Here is a 19344-nt window from a genome sequence, read left to right as displayed (position 1 = left end):
ATATATACATATATATACATTTAATATACATTTAACATATTTTTGTTCAATAATTTATTTACCTCGTTATTCAAAATTTGTATAATATATTAACATTATTTCTTTTATTCATAAATCATATTTATTGCATTTTATACATATATAATAATCGTTATAATTAATATGACATTAAAATTTGCGGATTTTTTCTTATAGTTCTGAAGACAGCAGACATTACTAGTGTTGCAAAAAAAATTTAAGATTTTTTTTATTTATGCCAAATACGAAAGTTGATAGATAATGTATTTCTAAATGAGATCAATTTCGTATAATTTTAGGAATTAAGAAAATCTTCATAATGATGCATGAAACATGCTGCAAAAATTTTTGCTTAACTTAATTGAGAAAAGAAAAGAACTTAATAGGCAAGCTTAACGATAGTAATATGTGTATTTTGAAGTGAATCTAGGAATAAGGAAACTGTCAATTTTAACATCATTAATTTGACATATAATATTTACATATAATACATTATATATTTTGATAAATATTTCCTTCTCTTCTCATGCAAAATATCAATATAATTATCAAATAAGATTTATTCAATCAAGAATCATAGGAAAACGTGCTCAGTCTCAAGCTAACTGGAACGATACAACAAAGCGCCAGAGCCATAGCCCTCGTAAGCCACATTGTCAACAAACTGTTTGGCCAAGTGACGTAGACTATCATCAATACCGCCGGCAAGCTCTATCATTTGCAGTAACTGTGCTAGCAATCTACCTCTGGTGGGATGTGCATTTACGTCAACTTGCCCTATCTTGGCTTCTAACTCCTTTTGAGACAAGAAACTCTTCAAATTTCTATATTCATCCGTGTAGACATCTAAATCAGGCAGAGCCTGAAGAAGATCCTCAACATCAATATTCTCGATTGTCATCTGTTTGCCAATTCCTACTTGAGTAAGATTAGCCAAGTACGTTTCCAATCGATTAACACATTCAGCTTGGCCTTGATTAATTCTGTTATCGTATGTAGTCACTAATTCAGCGATGTTTATTAATAGGGCAGTCTGGTCAAGAAATCCCGAAGCTAGCAAAGCCTTTAGTGTCTTCAAAACGGCATCCATTGGTCCGTCGATATCCTCTGAAGAAGCAAAAGCGAGAGCCTTTTGCCAGATTTCCTCCTTGATGCTTTTATCCGAAGCCACTTCTATAAGAAGTCTTCGGATCTTAGAAGAGCTTTCTCTTCTGGCTATGGCAGTGAAGATTGGTGTAGCGATAATGGAATTCCTCAAGAGTTGCCAATGTTTTCGGGAATTTCTCAGAATCAATTCACCATAGACAGTGTCCACGATGTCTGACATTCTATCTCTATGAGTTTGTCGACGTCTGAGTTGGCTAACGAAAGCCAATAGCAAATCTTTCCAAGATGCGTACTCAAAAGGCGAGAGTCGTTCGACGGTGTCCCGTACTTCCGTGTTATTTTTTATCATGGATAAGAGCATGATGCCGGCTTTTGACCTAGAAATCATCCTATCTCTCAATATCAGAAGTGTATAATTCAAAATATTATTCTGAAAGAAGCTGGAAAATTCTGCAGATTTTCGACATTCCGCAGGTTTCTTCAGAAATGGCAACAATGTATTTACCCTCATCAAAATCTCATTCTGTAGAGGTAGACTCGAGATAGCGTTGGCGACTAATGTATATGGATCGGATGACACGCTGAAGTCGGTCAATTCGCGTTTGCCATGCGATTGTAAATGTTCAACGAGATACGCGATCGATTCTCTTACCTCCGCCGTCATGTCGGGTATCCTGAGATTCGCTAGCATATAAGCAATTAATTGGCGACGCGGAGGGACGATCTTGTCGTTGATCAACGATGCCGTTTCACCGATTATTTTCGACCATGGTCCCACAAGAGCTTTGATCGGTTTATGATAGATCAAAGGCAAAGCCGCTTTCTTCAATTCTATCAGAGGTATCTTTTCGAACAGATCAGCCTTCAGTGGCCCAAATGTCGGTCGGTAGATTTCATCAGCGTCTAAAATGCCTTGCGATAAGGATCGCCTGACGAAGGATATCGCTGGCAGAACGAACTTGGGCAAATGATTTTCCATGGATTCGAGAATAACATCTATCTGTTCTCCGATAGGCGCATATATTACGGAAGGTAAGATATCAAGACATTCAATCAGTGAACCTCCATTCTTCAAGTAATCTTCAATAGTCTTTACGGAGTGGTATAGTTCATAATTTTGTCTCTGAGAAACGAACAGGAGAATACATCTCGTATAAATTAATCAAATTAACTTAATAAGCTATGCAACTATTTATTATCACGTGCAAGTATAAATTTAATAAAATTTACTTATATTTGTTAAATTAATTTACTTCAAAAGCGCGTCTTGAATCACTTGAACTTATACCTTTTTATTTCTTAAAAAACAAAATAGCTTACCGGCAGCTCATGAAGAATCTTTCCGAGATTGTGTTTTAATCGCGTCGCCGTTTTTAATTTTAATGTTAATTTTCTATCCAGGGACGAGGAATATCCTACGGCATCATCGAACGACCTAGATGATTTTACGAGAAGAAATCCAAATATATAGATCAATATGCTGCAATGAAGCCACATTTTTTGTACCGAACTGATCCAATCGTACTGTTGAGTGGTGTCCAATTCAAGGTATATAAAAAGTTTTAGTTGAACATATATGCGCGTGCATGATCATAAATAACTGTTATTAAAGCATGCAAACGCGCGATAGTGTGAATTGAATTCTCGTCGAACCATATAAAGATTCGTGATTACAGATAAGTTAAATCAAGATCCTTTATAAAGCGATCAAGCTTATGCTGCAATTCTAATATTTTTCTTCTTTTATTCATTTCTGTTATTTAATTATGACTTATAGTATTCTCTAATATTAAATCCTAAAGAAATAACAAGATACAAAAATGTTCAAAAATATAGTTTTATTAAAATATATATTTGTACACATTCACATATATAATTGCATATATATATATTTTTCTAAATTTTATAAAATAAATATATAACATATAATCCTTTGTGCATATACATATATATATATATATATATATATATATATATATAATGTAAAAAAATCATGTACATATTATAAATTTATAAATTTGAAAATTTTTGATATTATTAATATTATTAATATTTATAATATAATATAATTACATAATAAATTTATAATATGATATAATTACATAATATTATTAATATTATATGTGTACATTCTTAAACAATATTTTTATATTTTAAAAATACTTATAAATAATAACTTATAAAAGAGTATTACATCATATAAATTGTATTTAATTTTATATGAGTTGTCGATGATATTTTTGTACTTAATAATAAGGTGTAGAAGATATTTATGAATTATTTGATAAAGGTATACTTGTTTGATAAAGATATAATGTATAGTAAAAAATAAGCATCGATAAATACAATATATATATGAGTCATATAATATGATTTATTCTTATTTTTTATTAAAAAATCCGTTATTTGACCACATTTATTTTTACACATATATATTTCGTTTTAGTATCACGATAAATGCACATGATAGGATCAATGTAAAAGTCTAACAATAAGATAGAAATATTTTAAACTATACTAATCCTTAAGTTATATTTGTTCTAGCTCTATATAAATTTATGTAGAAAAACTTGTCGACTAGCACATTTTATACATCTGCGGTAAGATTATGAGAGTATATTACATAGAGATCTGTTGGTAAATCCAGGACAAATATTTTGCTACGTCAACGAAGACGACGTACTGTGTGAGATCGCAAGTCTGCTCATTATAATCGAACAGCGATCGTGAAACGATGCCGCGCAGTTGATAACGACCCGTGGAAGAATCATAAAGCATCAGTCCGCTTCCACTATCACCATTGCAAGGACCACTGCCATCTCGCATACCAGCGCAAAAAGTGCGATTCGAAGTGAAGCTGACGAAACGCTGGTCACTCCAAAGACATGACTCCTATAATTTGTACAATAATAATTGGACTAGGAGCTTTTAATCTTATCACCTATAAAAAATTTTATTTCTACGACAATAATTTATAGAATCGATCAATTCGATAATTTTTTTACAATCGGTATTTAGATATACATAGATATCAGTATTTCAAGAGTTTAAAAAAATTTGCATATACGCCTTAATCACGATTGCATTAAAACCGATTGCGCATTAAATCACATTCGTCATTCTAATTCGTAACATATAATGATTCTGACAAATCCATCCGTTATGAATATGTATAAGTCGCAATATTAAGCATCGATGTACGCGGACTGCGAGGATTTCTAAAATTTTGTACAACGATTAAATCCTACATTAAATCTTGATAGTGCGTCATTTTGAAAATATTTCTTTTTTTTTGTTTAAGAGAAATCAGATTGTGAGAATGTGACACGAGAATGATGAAATTCATCGAAAGGGAGACAATTTTACCTGACTCACTATCGGCACCTTTGCCATTCGCGGTTCCTGGACATAAGGATGGCCCAACTCGTCCTTACCCCACCCTACAACATATCCTGTCTTGTCGACGACGCTCTGCAGATCGATCGAGTCATACCACATACAAATAGGTTTGATCCTAGGACTGAACTCGACGGGAGTCCTCAAAGTCAAAATCGCCAAATCAGAGTCACCACTGCCTCCGTGATTGTAGTCGGGATGGAGCGTATAGCTCGCAATCTCAATATTCAGGGATCCCGCTTCATGCCACTCCTGCAAACGATATCGTCCCAAAGAGGCCAACATCGCACTGGGAGGGATATTGGTTTGGGCGTCCAGCTTAAAACAGTGTGCCGCTATAAAAAAAAAACAAATACGAATAAAACATTTTTCAACGAGAAGAAAAAGAAGATTGAATTTCATTGATTCAGATCTTCAATGTTTTGTAAATCTCTAATGTAAGAACATTCTTATTTTCTCTTTTTGATTTTTTAAAACGTACCTGTTATAACGTGTTTTTGAGTCAGAATGGATCCGGCACATTGAAACTCAAACTTGATTTTCACGAGAAAAAGGGCCACTAACCACGGCCACTGACCCGGTGATGTCTTCATTCCCTTGGAGATTAGCGGATTAATATTGTTGGTGATTGGCTGATTGCTGATACCGCATTCATAGATATAACTTTGTTGAACAGGTGGTGGCCTTAAAAATGGATTGTTGTTGATCTGATCAGAAAAGGTCGGACGTTGAGTAATAACGGTAGGTTTCTTCGTCGTTCTCCGAGTTGTAGTGGATTGATATATCGGACGTTGAGTGGTAGTGGGTTGATATATCGGACGTTGAGTGGTAGTGGGTTGATATATCGGACGTTGAGTAATGGGTTGATATATCGGACGTTGAGTGGTAGTGAATTGATATATCGGCTGTTTAGTAGTAGTGGGTTGATATACCGGATATTGAGTAATAGATGGATACGAAATTGGAGGAGGCGGTCGCTTGGTTGTCTGTGAAGACCAAAAGGGGTTGAAAATTGTGTCCGGCGGAAAATCATCATAGGAATTATGCGATAGCGGCAACACAGGAGGCGGATACAAAGTGTGTTCCAGCGTGATGGAAGTGACGACTTGTCCCGTTGCTAAAATAATGTATTAATCACACATGTTACAAAAAAATTTTTATTCTCCTTTGTGAAAAAAATAATCTTTCAAGAATACAAGTTAATACTAATATTTTTAAGTAAAGATAAAAATAGTAACTTTAATGAATTTTATATCTGTCTGTAGCTTTATATTTAATCGCTTGAATTATGGACAATAAAATATAAGACAAAATTATGCTGCAATCTTGATGTGGAGAAAAATGAAGAAAAATTGTAACTGTAGTCTCGAATATGTATGCGGCATTGATATTATCTCTTAAAACAATACAATACTTACCACGAGGACCTGAACAATATCGTTGACGGTTAAACCACATTCCGGTCAGTGATGGAATCGGTTGAAGCAAAGGAAAATGAAGATGGTACAACAAAGGTTTACCCCTTTCAACTAATCGAACAGACTCCTCTTTTGATTGCGCCAATTTTAATTGACCGACATAGTTCTAAAATATAGCGATATTTAATGAAATACTTTAATGATTCATGTAACAAAAAGAATTGTATTTTTTTAATTGTACACAAAAATATATGCATTCGACTAATCAAATTTTGTTTCAGAGAGAACAGATTTTATTTCTAATCATTGAACTAACTTTACTTTAGCTTGTGTTGAAAATTATTAAAGATAACTTATATATTGACGAAAACATATGCTTCTTCTAAAATATTGATAATAGAAAATGTGCTTTTACCGTGGGTAACGCAACACCAATGCTTAATGCCACTTTCAAATGAAGTTCGACGTTTTTTGGCGGGGATGGGATTTGGATCTGACCCATCACTTGATTCGTTGCAGAATCGAGTATATATGTAAAATATTCAGGGCATGGTGATTGTTGTCCGGATACTTCTAACAACGTGCATAGTAGCTGCGGCAGCAACACAATCAAAATAGCCTTAGCCATCGTAAAACCTTATCGTAAACACAACAAATTGAACGCACGTTAGTGGTTTGTAATTTCAAAAGAACTTTTACTAAACTTTTCACTACAATTTTATTATTTTTTATCGATATGTATGTCTTCTTGACAGTGAAAAGATTAATCAAAATAATATAATTATTATTAGTTTTAATATAGTTTTAATATAATTTTAATATAGTTTTAATATAGTTTTAATATAGTTTTAATATAGTTTTAATTAGTTTTAATATATAATTTTACTGTTGATAAAGGAGTTCTCAATGTGAAAAACTCAAATCTTATTTTATCTTACGGGATTTACATTACGCACCACAAATGAATCAGGAAAAGTGATAAAACATGCAGATAAGCTCGAATTGTGACATACATTTCAATTCCGTAAAATATACATGATATTTTGTAATGATAAATTATTCCGCAATATAATTAACTTAATATTCTAATATATGATGTATAAATTGTTTAATCACAGTTGAATTTGATGTATGGGATATGATAACTCAATAATATCTATTTTCTTGAAAAATGAAGTAATTTTTTAACTATCGAAATTTTTGGTATTAAATATTTTTACAATTTTAATAGTTTAATAATTTATATATTTGCATTTTTAAATTACAATTTAATTAGCACAAATAAATCACTTTTATTTAAATCGGTTTTTTTAATCGATCGCGACTCAAAAGCTATTTATATCGCATTTTTGTTAATAAAAGATTTTAATTTTTTAACACAAAGTAATTTGTATAATTATATTAAATGCTTATGATTGTAATAAATGCTTATTATTTATCGAGAATGTACTTTATATTCGATAACTTTACTTAAAGATATATGCCTATCGAGTACATACTCTGATAAAAAACAAAAATCAGCGAGATAATTATTTCGCTCTTATTGGATTTTATTTACGTTTTTGTATGATTAGTAGAACATCTATATATATCTGCATTTTAATATAAATGTTTTTTTAAATAATTTTTGTTTGAAGTGATAATCAGCTTGTATCTAATAATAAATGGTATAGTTTATGATTTTCTCATATTTCTTCTATTCATAATATTATGAACGTTATTAATTTTTATCAACGTTTCATCAATATGCATACAAATAATATTCAATAACAATAATGTAATGTACATAAAAAGTTTTTTCTAATTTATCTTTTTAAAAAATGAGAATATTTCTTAAAAGAATTCGTTTTTTTAACTACATTTTAAATCTTATTATGTAAATCCATAAATAAGTCAAATCAACAAACAAATTTTTTTGTAATAAAACTACTCGAAAAAAATGCTGCGCAGATTGAATAAAATGAAACAACGGTTATAAATCGTTTATATTGCAGATAAAGGAGATATATATTTAATATTTAAACTAAAATGCGCGAAGCTAAAACCAAGAATATGAGAAAAATGAGAGTCTTAATGGCGTGATTTACTTTCACAATTCAACATCAATCTCTACCAAAGAACATACTAAATGTCAAGTTAAAAATATATCCGCTTCAGGTAAATAGATGATTTATGCAAATATATGCAAATTCTGATCAAACTCTCGCAATAAGGACATATGTTTCGGAATCTCTTTATACCAGTCACATTTTTTAATCGCTCAAAGGAGAACAATTTTATATGACGAATTAAAGTATCTTCTTGTCATGTCCCGGGAGTTGCATATTCACCTTGCACCTTGGTCGTTCAGCAATCGTCGAACCGGTGATAACAGATTGCGTTTGCGCACCGCTTCATTAATCAATGGACTTGATGAAATTCAGATGAAGATCAACGAAACTTCCGCGAATAAGTGCTCGTTTTTCACTTTGTTACTATCGATATCACATGGTTTATTTATATCTTTTTTTTTATTTCAAACGCTATATATCTATCGTCCATCGTTAACATATACCGCGAGCACTGTTATCTGCTTTGTATTTGGAAGCAATAATTGTTCGGATTTTTCAACAGGTTGCGATCAACTTTGGCGTATTAATTCTCGCAGCTTCGATCCGGCGATCTTTACCGAACCTTCGTCGAGACACCAACTGACCATGGAACGTCTTACCACACGCTTACAGTTTCCAGAAGACACGTTCTGTGATGGCTCCAGTAGTGGGGCACCTCGAACCTCAAGGTGACCATGAGTCGGGTCATCATTCGGTTCTCCCTTGCGATATAAAGAGCCCTAGGCCGATGAACGCAATGAGGAAAATAGCAAATAAACTAGTAATTTCTCTTCTTAGACAATATCGAGATATAAGCAGGAAGACCGGAGAATACGCGGACGTATGTCCGATGAGTCATAAACTTCGTTTGTAGTTTCGACTATTATCAAAGCGAAGTCGGAGAGTTATTACGTCGGAGAGTTATTACGTCAATGATACATGTATTCTTTTAATTACGTAAGCAACAAAATCGAAACAATTATTAATATGTAATAATTAAAACTCTTGTTTTGTTTCCTTCTCTCGTACATCTTTTCGATGATTTCTTTCAAATTTCTTTCTCGAATTTCACGCTTTTCTTACAAATGTGCATTATTATTATTTTTTGAAAAATTGAGAGAACATTCCCAGACAGCACAAAAAGGCCAAAAGATGTCTTAAAGATGTCTAAAGGACATTAAAGGACTTTAAGACATCTTTAAGTCGTCTTTTAGATGTCTTTTGGACATGTGTGCTGTCTGGGATTGCGTTAAAATATCTTTTATAAAAGAATAAAACGGGAAAGTACTGTGCTTGAACATTTCTCATGCATAAACAAGAAACATGCTAGTGTATTATTTATTGTAGTGTATTATTTAGTTGTCTATCCTTAAGATTCATTTGCAACATATATTGGTACCGGTAAAAAAAAAACAAGATTTTCGAGTAGCTCGATGGATGAACAAGAAGTCGGGGAATCCAGGATGTTAGTCCAGTAGTGAGTCATGATCGGAATACGTGATTATTATCGAAATACATTATATGATTAAAATATATCAGGAAAAAATAATAAAATACTAAATAATGAAATAATAATAAAAATCAATAGAACATTGAAATACATTCATTTTTCGAGTAGTTATTTTAAGAAAATTGAAATATGTTATAATATACAGGGTGACCCATTTTAACTTAGGCAGCCAAATAACTCGAAAAATAAGCACACTACGAAAAAATGGTTAGAATCAAAATTTCGTCATTTCGAGGGGGACGTACAATGACGTTAAAATCAGCCCCCCCATCCCTCCCCCTGGGCGGTGAGGGGGGGCAAGTTTGAAATCTTAAATGGAACCCCCTATTTTTCATTGCATATTCTTGTAGCTTATCTCGAGAGCTTTCCAAAACACTATAATTAAGTATCTTTTTATTAAGTACTTTTTGAGTTATAAGGCTTGAAATAATTTCTTAATTTTACATAAACCATAAAATATCTAGTAAACTATTCATTTTTCGATTATCTTACCTTCATACTTTTATGTACAAAATAATGAGAGGAATCAATTGGTGTAAAGAAAACACATAGTTGTTTCTAAGAAAAAATATGTAATTTACAATTAACAATTCCATATTTTTTCTTAAAAACAACTGTATGTTTTCTTTACACCAATTGATTCCTCTCATTATTTTGTACATAAAAGTATGAAGGTAAGATAATCGAAAAATGAATGGTTTACTAGATATTTTATGGTTTATGTAAAATTAAGAAATTATTTCAAGCCTTATAACTCAAAAAGTACTTAATAAAAAGGTACTTAATTATAGTGTTTTGGAAAGCTCTCGAGATAAGCTACAAGAATATGCAATGAAAAATAGGGGGTTCCATTTAAGATTTCAAACTTGCCCCCCCTCACCGCCCAGGGGGAGGGATGGGGGGGCTGATTTTAACGTCATTGTACGTCCCCCTCGAAATGACGAAATTTTGATTCTAACCATTTTTTCGTAGTGTGCTTATTTTTCGAGTTATTTGGCTGCCTAAGTTAAAATGGGTCACCCTGTATAGGTATACGTGTATACATATATAAAATTTTAAATATAGATTGTCTTGAATATATTACTTTCCGATTTTATTCTACTCACGTCTTTCGTCTTGACGTCATTAATCGCCTGTTTCATATCGTAATGTTGCATAAAATGACGTCACAATGATGTTGGTTAATTTCCTGAAGATTTTTCCGTAATTTACACTCTTTACACATAATTAAAAGTTTTATTCATTTCCTCTGATATTTCAAGAAATTCTATAGAAGACGTCAGTGTTCTTTTCGATCTGAGAAATTTGTTCAATTAATAATGATCGAAAATAGTTTGTTTGGTGAATAAAAAAAATCTATATTCTATTTATATATCAGTAAATTAGGGCTTTTGACACATAATAATATAATTTCTTAAAAAAAATTGTTAAAAAATTTGTAAACACATTTCAATTTTTCCAAAAGTAAAATATTAAAAGAAAACAAAGATAATTTTATTAACATTTGCGATAATAAATAACGATATTAAATTAAATTACAGTTATACCGATAAAAATCGTACAATTAGTCTTCGTAATTTTTTATTTCGCATGACTCATCGAATTATAGCTTCAATGCTTTTTAATAATTTTTAAATAATTTTTGATATTAAATCGTAATATCTTAAAGGTTTCCACTATTTTTACGTTGTAACCATGAAATGTGTAAAGGAAACATTATAGAAATATCTTTGAAATATATTCTTTGGAATATTTGCTAGAAAATGAGATCTTTTTAATTATGTTCATACGTAGGATACACTTAAAATAAAATAAACATATGTAATATCTATAAATAATTCGTATATATTAATATTTTAAAGTACATATTCACTTTTGTTCCTCTTATTATGTTTGCTATGCAAATTTTCGCGTGTATTTTACAATAGACAGGACACGTTTTGGATAATGCGATTTCTTTTTATGTTTGATTGTGCTTGTTTTTGCTTGATTCTTGAAAATTACATAAAAGAAAATTACATAAATTATCACTAAAGATTTTCCACATTTCTATGCATATACATTCAATCATTTTAATTTTGCACTAAGATGTATATTTCTGCAATATTATAGACAGAGACAATAATAAAAATGATTTAATGATGCAATTGTCTTCAGACGTTAACTATTCAACGCGAAATATGCATTGGAAATTAAACGATATTGTCATGGTAATAATATTGTGGGTATTTCAATTCCAATCATATTTAATTGTAAAAACTTTGATCATTTTTCTAATTTAGTTTTTCCCAGGAATATAAAGCATCAGTAGTTTTAGCAGCAAAAAATAAAGAGCTTTCTATAAAATAAATTTCGAAATACATGATTAAGAATTAACAAGATTTAATTAACAATATTTCTTTTTTCTGTCTTTAAATTATTTGAAACAATTTTATTATAGAGCTTTAGTATAAAATTTAATATGACTAGAATATGTATACTTTTCTCGTCCATATTTTCTATTTTATAATTATTTTGTATGCTGGAATGTTTTTTTCTAATTCATGTAATAAAATCTACAATGAGAAATTTCTCAATTTTAAAAAATATAAATATATTTAAATTTTATAATAAAAAATGATTTAAAGAGATAAACATAATAATGAAGCTTAATGATTCGTACTATGTAATCTTGTAATTTAATATGCAAAATGAATATTGTAATGGCTATTTTCCAGGAATTCATTGCATTTTTATTGCATTTTTACGCTCTGTTTGTTTTGCTTCGAACTTCAATTTTAATCTTATTAAAAAAAAACATCTGTTTTTGATTCATAAAATCAGACAACATTGGAGATTTTATTACATGAATTAGAAAAATATTCTAGTATACAGAATAATTATAAAATAAAAAATGTTGACGAAAAGAATATATCATTCATTATTATTTTATTATTAACGAACAGGTGATAAATGTAAAAAGAGTACATTTAATAATAATGAAAAATTACTATTCGAATTAATATTTTATTCGGCATGTTTCACTCATTCGAATTTACAATAATCGACCTGATATTAAAATCCGCGAACTTGTATCTTTTCATTAATTTATCGCCGATAAATATTGCCGGTAATGCAATTTTATGCCGAGTAAGACAAATGCTTTCTCGAAAAATCATCCAAGTGATTAGGAAAATATATTTCGGCAAGAGATATACTGAAGAAACTTGCAGAGAAATCTCCTTCAATTCATGCATTCCTAATATCATATATTTAATCGTGAAATTTAAATTCGAAAATTTTCAATTTATTCGAATTTATTTCTCGTCAAAATATATTTTTTTAACTTTGATGATTTTTCAAAAGCGTATTACTAATTATCGCATTGCATGTGGCATTATTTGCGGATACATATGTGTTAATAAGTATCGCAATTTTTTTTCAACATTATGATCGGTATTCATAGTCCGTTCTTATATTTAAGATCACCTTAAGTAAGATTTAAAAATATTATACGGCTATTTGATTGATCTGAATAGAATCTTAAGACGATCTAAGACCAGATTTGACAAAAAAAATATAAGAACGAATGAATACCGGCCATTGAGAACTTTTTGAATTATAAAAATGGAGCTGATTGCATGGCCATATACCTGCGCAATCAGTAAATGCGCAACTTGTGAAGTCTCCAGCATCTCAACGCAGTGTTCCGATTAGGGATTCCGTGCGCGCGCATGTGCGGCTCTGCACTTGCGCGACCGTGAAAGTACAATGTAATTTCAAAAGTCGCGCATGCGCAGAATCGCATATGCGCGCGCACGGAATCCCTAATCCCTAATCGGAACACTGTCTCAACGACGCTGCACAAAAATACGTAAACATAACCTTTGACGTTCATCGTGTTCTTTCAATCACGACAGAGCGATTCCTGGACGACAGTTTGTCACTTTCAAGAAAAATGGACGAGGAGATGGATGTCGCGAACGAGGAAAATCAGGCGAAAGCCTATCGAGAAAAAGTCCCGAATGAAGTCGAGGAAGAATTGACAAGGGACGAAATGGAGGAAGAAGCCGATGAGAAGATCGACAGCGGATCTGACAGCGACGACGATGAGGCTGTCGATGAGGCAGAAGTAAAATCCTTGCAAACTTGCCTGGCAGAGAATCCATATGATTATGCCACCCACGTAGCTCTGATCAACAAGTTGCATAAAATGGGTGAACTGGATCGTCTGCGAACCGCCCGGGACAATATGAGCAACATGTATCCTTTGAGTCCCGATCTTTGGCTTTCCTGTATGCAAGACGAGATCAAGCTGGCAGTCACCCCGGAGCAGAAGGCCGAGATAGTAAAACTATGCGAGCGAGCTGTTAAGGATTACGCTTGTAAATCTTTACTTTATATTATACAAAATCTCATAAATTTAAAATTGTTCTATGATATTTTTCTGCGCATAAGTATTATAGGAGATTAATATTGCAATATATATTTTTAGCTGTGGAGGTATGGTTGGAATACTTGCACTTTAGTATTGGAAATATGGGGACAGAAAAGAATGCGGCTGAGAATGTTCGAGAGCTTTTTGAACGTGCGCTGACTGCAGTTGGATTGCACACTATGAAAGGAGCGATAATATGGGAAGCGTTTCGAGAATTTGAAACTATTTTACTCACATTGGTAAGTAAATGTTGTTTATATGAGTATAGAGGAATAGAGTCTCTTTGTTAAACACTATCTTTCTTCATTTTCTTTTTAAATAATTATTCTTCAATTTATATTTAATTTTAGATTGATACCTCAAATGTGACAGAAAAGAAGGAACAGTTGGGACGTATTGGCAATTTATTCCGGCGTCAATTAGCATGTCCTCTTTTAGATATGAAAAAAACTTATGAGGAATATCAATCCTGGCGTACAGAAGATGGTGCAGAAGCTGTTATTGATGACAAGATTGTGTTAAGAGGATATGAACAAGCTTCCACAAAGTTGAACTTGCTTATTCCTTATGAAGAAAAGCTCAAATCTGCACAAGGAGAAAACGAGCTGCTTGATGCTTACAAAGGATACTTACTATACGAAAAACAACGTCCTGATCCAGGACGTATTACTGTTCTGTATGAAAGGGCAGTAACTGATCTAAGTTTAGAAGAGTCAATTTGGTTGGACTATCTTACTTATCTTGAAGATACGATAAAAATTGAATCTGTACTAGATCCAGTTTATCAGAGAGCATCAAGAAACATTCCATGGTGTTCAAAAATTTGGCAAAAATGGATACGGTCGTATGAAAAATGGGAAAGACCTATATTGGAAGTACAAAAATTATTAGAGAATGCCTTATCAAATGGCTTCTCGATAGCAGAGGATTATCGAAATTTGTGGATTACATATCTTGAATATTTGCGACGAAGAATCGAACGATGTTCCGATGAAGAGAAAGAGAAACATCTAGATGTTATTCGTAATACTTTCAATAAAGCATGCGAGCATTTGGCAAAGTATTTTGGTTTGGATGGTGATCCCAATTGCATTATCTTGCAATATTGGGCAAGAACTGAAGCGATACATGCAAATAACATGGAAAAGGCTAGAACATTATGGGCCGATATTCTTTCACAAGGACATTCTGCGACGGTTTCTTTTTGGTTGGAATATATATCGCTAGAAAAGTAATTATGCTTATTTATAAAAAATTAATTTTTCCATTTAATATTCATAATTACTCCTATTTGTAACTTGTATGAATTTTCTATTCGTTTGCAGATGTTATGGAGATACAAAACATTTAAGAAAACTGTATCAGAAAGCTCTGTCTTCTACAAAAGATTGGCCAGAAAGTATAATAACTGCATGGATAGATTTTGAACGTGACGAAGGTACTTTAGAGCAAATGGAGCTTTGTGAGGCAAAGACGAAGGAGAAGCTTAATAAAGTTAAGGAAGAAAGGCAGAAAGCACAGCAAGCTCTTTCTCAAGATGAATCATCCACGCAAAACAAGAAAGCGAATAAAAGAAAGGCGAATGAAATTGGTAGATGGCAAACTTTAGGAGCTTCTCCATCAAAACTTATAAAAACTGATGTACAAACGAAACCTAAATTACGTGAAAGCCGCTTGAATTTTGATGCTAAAGAAACAAACAATAGAAATCAAGAGGAATCGAGATCAGATATCGCACCACCGCCGGGTTATAAAACGACAAAAGATAATGATGCAGAAGATAAAAATAGCCATGAAGTGAATAATAATATTACAGTTTTTGTCAGCAATTTAGATTATACAGCGACTGAAGACGAAGTAAGAGACATTCTGCAATCAGTTGGACCAATAACATTATTCAAGATGATTAAAGATTATAAAGGACGTAGCAAAGGATACTGCTATGTACAATTGAGCAACGCAGTATGTATTACTTTATTGATTGATGAAAGAAATCTATGAATGAAAACGGAACCACACGCAAATGTAAAAAAGTAAGAACTATAATGATTGGAAAAGTATACCTTATGCATAAGCATAAACTATAATATCTCTAATTCCGTTTTCATGCCTCATTTGCAAATTTTAAAGCATTTAGGTAAAGAAATTACTTTATAAGTAATTGTTTTAATACTCGGCTGTTGTAGGAAGCTGTGGAAGAAGCTTTAAAATTAGATAGGACACCTTTAAAAGGACGTCCTATGTTTGTCTCAAGATGCGATCCTAATAAGGGTACAAGAAGTTCTGGATTCAAATTTAGCTCTACGCTCGAAAAAAATAAACTTTTTGTTAAAGGTATGTAAAAAGATTTTATACAATTACATAATATGTAATAACTTACAATATAAAGTTGTTTTCTCTACGTAATCTGTTTCCTTATTTATTTATGCAAAATTGTTTAATTAAATGTTCCGAATAATATTTTCTTCTAATATTACATTTTTTGCAGGACTTCCGCCTACTACGACGAAAGAAGAACTCGAGGAAATATTTAAAGTTCACGGAGACTTGAAGGAGGTTCGTCTAGTTACTTATCGTAATGGACATTCGAAGGGCTTAGCTTATGTCGAGTATCACGATGAAGCAACTGCTGCGAAAGCTCTTTTGGCTACCGATGGTATGAACGTTCAGGACAAAGTGATCAGCGTCGCGATAAGTCAACCACCCGATCGCAAAAAAACGGAGGAAAATGAGAGACAGATCAAATCATTGGGTGGAACTACGACAAGCCGTACGACATTTGGTCTACCCAAGACTTTACTATCTATGATACCGCGTAATGTTAAAACGAGTAACAGTAATGGTAGCACGGCTCCGAGTAGAAATGGAGTCGGACAGTCGATGAGCAATAAGGATTTCAAGAATATGTTTCTTAAAAAAAAATAACTTAGTATTACATATAATCATGCCTCGGTCTATCGACAATGTGACCATGCATGAATACAATATTTTATGTATCACTATGTGCTGTTACATTGAATTAAAGATTAATTTGATAAAAGTGCAAATACAGGATATGTATTTAAAAATTAAATGTGTAATAAGTAAGTTATGGAAAGTTCTATACGTTAAACAATCGTATAAATTGTACACTACTATTTATACACTACAAAAATTTCCTTCATGCAAATACTAAAATCTATATATTAATTTTTTCATATCAAGTTATGTTTCAGGAAGGAAAATATATATCACAAGAGAGAAAGTTATATATATGATTATATCAAATAAATACTTTTAATATAAAATAAAATTAATATATAAAAAAATGCGTACGCCTAAAAATGTTAATCGTTTGAGATATTTACTGACGATTCTCTATGAAAATCTATGATGACTACATAAATAAGAAAACCCTTTCATTGTCGCGACATATATCATACATTGATTTCGAAAGATAATTATTCTTTTTTTCCAAGAGTGTGATATCGATAATCCAGTACAGACAATACAATCGCAGCTGCGTGTTCGATAGATGATTATGCCTTTTGTGCTTCGGCGAGGCAATCGGTGGCAAACCTTCCTGCGCCAGAGATCTCGCCACGAACCACTTTTTGATTCTGCAGGAATGATAGTAGTACGTGTAAAGCAATGCCATAGCAGCCAGTACCACCAACAGGTACCGGCAATGATAACGCTGAAGAGTCAGTATGGTCCGGTGGAATCTTTGACTATAGAAACCTGGACTGCTAGTCTCCGCCCCTTTGCCTATCTTCGCAATGCTAAAGAGATGTAATAAACATGGGTTAGGTTTTAGCTCCGCCTTTTGACCAAAAAGCGGTAAATTCAAACGTGTAATATGAGAACTTCGAATGGGAAAGATGTAGTCTGATGTAGTGAACAAAAAAAAAAGCTTTTGAAGTAAATGTAATATCACAGTTTATGTTAAAATATTAATACTGCATTTTTATGTACAGCTAAAACAATATTAATTATATATATTTGAGGATTCATTATTTGAATCTGTTTCTGTGGTTATAAAATTTTCACTTTCTGGATGCTTCGTAGACTGTGGGATACAATCGTCAGTGACATCTGCATTTGAAAATTTACTCGAAGCTGGTAGTAACTGCATCATGCTGTTTAAAATTATACCTTTTAATTGATTGTAAAATATTTACAAATTAATACTACTCGCGTTCAATTTTTATGTCCCACATTAGAGCATCACAATGAAACTCTTCAAGATTTAAATATTGGTTAATAAAAACTCGAACATAAATTACTATAAATTATATTACCTTTGGTTTTGAGCACGTGGAAATATAGTCGGCACTGCATTTGGTTTTAACCGAACCTGCGAATAGCCAATGCTTTCTAAACAATCGCTTGTAAAATGCAGTACACAGATACGGCTATATTTTGGCAAATTTCGTACACTTTTTTGCCTGTTCTGAGTGGCTATAGCCTCGATCCACTTCTCTTTTAGAGCTGGATTACTGGGAAACCTACAGTCGCAACACAAGTATATAAATTAAATATATATATATATATATATATATATACACATTACTTTCTCACAATAAAAACAACATTACGTTAAGTCATTTCATCTACTCATTACAATATCTGGCGTTGAGGTAAGAAAATACGTACAAATGAAAATAAAAACATTCGCAAACCAAAATTTTATGAAGTATTTTAAGTTAGAAAAACATGAGCTGAAACATACCCAAAAAATCGCAAACGCGTGTCGTTTTTCTCGTGTTGGCGCTTGTACTTTGTTGTGCTACACTTTTCTATAAAACAATATCGTCCCATATTCTCTTTATCTCTAAAAACTTACACAAGAGAAATCTCAGCGTCTCAGCTCGCTCGATGTTTTGATCACGGCTTTGGATCACGGCGTTGACAGGTTACGTTTGTTGTCATGACACTTTAGTTCTTGATATAAAGCCATGGTGGCGCTATTGCACATGTTTATTACAACTTTTTCCTGCTACTAGCAGTCGACTGCTTCAATAGTCTCAGCACTGATGCTGCCTCGTTAATGCTAATCAAAATGTCAGCGCAGCCTCGAAACTTCTCTTGAGGCCTACATCCGACCGTTTCTATAACTATCATTGTCTTCTTGATCTTAAACAAGCCTTCCTTATTAATTTATCATTGTGCGATTTCACATTGAAGTTGTGTCGTGAAACGAGATAAAAATGTTTCTATCTGGACGTGTATAAATAGTATGCAAGTTTTAATTTGATATTTATTTATATATGTTAGATTAATTTATTTTAAAAGCGTGTGAGTCTGAATTACATGAATTTATATCTTTTTACTTCTTAAAAGATTGTGTTTATCGGTAATTCGTGAAGAACTTTTCCGAGATTGTATTTTAATGGATTGTATTTTAAT

At 32.1% G+C, this 19344-nt stretch overlaps 4 protein-coding genes across 5 annotated transcripts; 1 reads left to right on the top strand and 3 right to left on the bottom strand.

The window, feature by feature from the left end:
* Positions 1-185: 185 nt before the first annotated feature.
* LOC105251462 lies at positions 186-2833 on the bottom strand. The gene is made up of 2 exons (XM_011258309.3): positions 2446-2833; positions 186-2248 (listed from the first exon to the last, which is right to left on the bottom strand). The coding sequence occupies exons 1-2, from the start codon at positions 2620-2622 to the stop codon at positions 620-622; spliced, it is 1806 nt and encodes a 601-aa protein (XP_011256611.2). The 5' UTR covers positions 2623-2833; the 3' UTR covers positions 186-619.
* A 711-nt stretch (positions 2834-3544) lies between these two features.
* LOC105251463 (proclotting enzyme) lies at positions 3545-8716 on the bottom strand. The gene is made up of 6 exons (XM_011258310.3): positions 8270-8716; positions 6355-6575; positions 5940-6105; positions 5003-5638; positions 4492-4856; positions 3545-4017 (listed from the first exon to the last, which is right to left on the bottom strand). Exons 2-6 carry the CDS (start codon positions 6565-6567, stop codon positions 3745-3747), a joined length of 1653 nt encoding a protein of 550 aa, XP_011256612.2. The 5' UTR covers positions 6568-6575; positions 8270-8716; the 3' UTR covers positions 3545-3744.
* A 4647-nt stretch (positions 8717-13363) lies between these two features.
* On the top strand, positions 13364-17141 carry LOC105251464 (squamous cell carcinoma antigen recognized by T-cells 3). The gene is made up of 6 exons (XM_011258315.3): positions 13364-13903; positions 14014-14195; positions 14307-15187; positions 15282-15918; positions 16143-16290; positions 16445-17141. The coding sequence occupies exons 1-6, from the start codon at positions 13477-13479 to the stop codon at positions 16879-16881; spliced, it is 2712 nt and encodes a 903-aa protein (XP_011256617.2). The 5' UTR covers positions 13364-13476; the 3' UTR covers positions 16882-17141.
* Positions 17142-17271: 130 nt separating this feature from the next.
* On the bottom strand, positions 17272-19137 carry LOC109609990 (THAP domain-containing protein 1-like). 2 transcript variants are annotated; one of them, XM_025408650.1, is made up of 3 exons: positions 18668-19101; positions 18237-18443; positions 17272-17717 (listed from the first exon to the last, which is right to left on the bottom strand). In XM_025408650.1, exons 1-3 carry the CDS (start codon positions 18754-18756, stop codon positions 17333-17335), a joined length of 681 nt encoding a protein of 226 aa, XP_025264435.1. In that variant the 5' UTR covers positions 18757-19101; the 3' UTR covers positions 17272-17332. The 2 variants fall into 2 exon arrangements, with proteins under 2 accessions (XP_025264435.1, XP_025264440.1); XM_025408655.1 differs by lacking the exon at positions 17272-17717 and adding an exon at positions 17909-18074 and having other exon boundaries at positions 18668-19137.
* Positions 19138-19344: the final 207 nt, after the last annotated feature.

This window comes from Camponotus floridanus, unplaced genomic scaffold (genome assembly GCF_003227725.1).
Source record: "Camponotus floridanus strain SB8 unplaced genomic scaffold, Cflo_v7.5 scaffold1, whole genome shotgun sequence".
NCBI lineage: Eukaryota > Metazoa > Arthropoda > Insecta > Hymenoptera > Formicidae > Camponotus > Camponotus floridanus.
The sequence above is the reverse complement of the archived record's forward strand: the minus strand, read 5'-3'. Positions and strand labels throughout refer to the sequence as shown.

Bases quoted from the DNA above. Each gene is read 5' to 3' on its own strand.
- LOC105251463 (XM_011258310.3), bottom strand. From the start codon at position 6,567: ATGGCTAAGGCTATTTTGATTGTGTTGCTGCCGCAGCTACTATGCACG. The intron at 4,857-5,002 runs GTACGTTTTAAA...TTTTTTTTATAG, and splicing joins TCAAAAACACGTTATAACAG to CGGCACACTGTTTTAAGCTG. The intron at 4,018-4,491 runs GTAAAATTGTCT...TACAAATTATAG, and splicing joins AGGTGCCGATAGTGAGTCAG to GAGTCATGTCTTTGGAGTGA.
- LOC109609990 (XM_025408650.1), bottom strand. From the start codon at position 18,756: ATGGGACGATATTGTTTTATAGAAAAGTGTAGCACAACAAAGTACAAG. The intron at 18,444-18,667 runs GTATGTTTCAGC...TTGCGACTGTAG, and splicing joins ACGCGTTTGCGATTTTTTGG to GTTTCCCAGTAATCCAGCTC. The intron at 17,718-18,236 runs GTAATATAATTT...ACATCTCTTTAG, and splicing joins CCACGTGCTCAAAACCAAAG to CATTGCGAAGATAGGCAAAG.
- LOC105251464 (XM_011258315.3), top strand. From the start codon at position 13,477: ATGGACGAGGAGATGGATGTCGCGAACGAGGAAAATCAGGCGAAAGCC. The intron at 14,196-14,306 runs GTAAGTAAATGT...ATTTAATTTTAG, and splicing joins AAACTATTTTACTCACATTG to ATTGATACCTCAAATGTGAC. The intron at 15,188-15,281 runs GTAATTATGCTT...ATTCGTTTGCAG, and splicing joins GAATATATATCGCTAGAAAA to ATGTTATGGAGATACAAAAC.
- LOC105251462 (XM_011258309.3), bottom strand. From the start codon at position 2,622: ATGTGGCTTCATTGCAGCATATTGATCTATATATTTGGATTTCTTCTC. The intron at 2,249-2,445 runs GTAAGCTATTTT...TTCGTTTCTCAG, and splicing joins AGATTCTTCATGAGCTGCCG to AGACAAAATTATGAACTATA.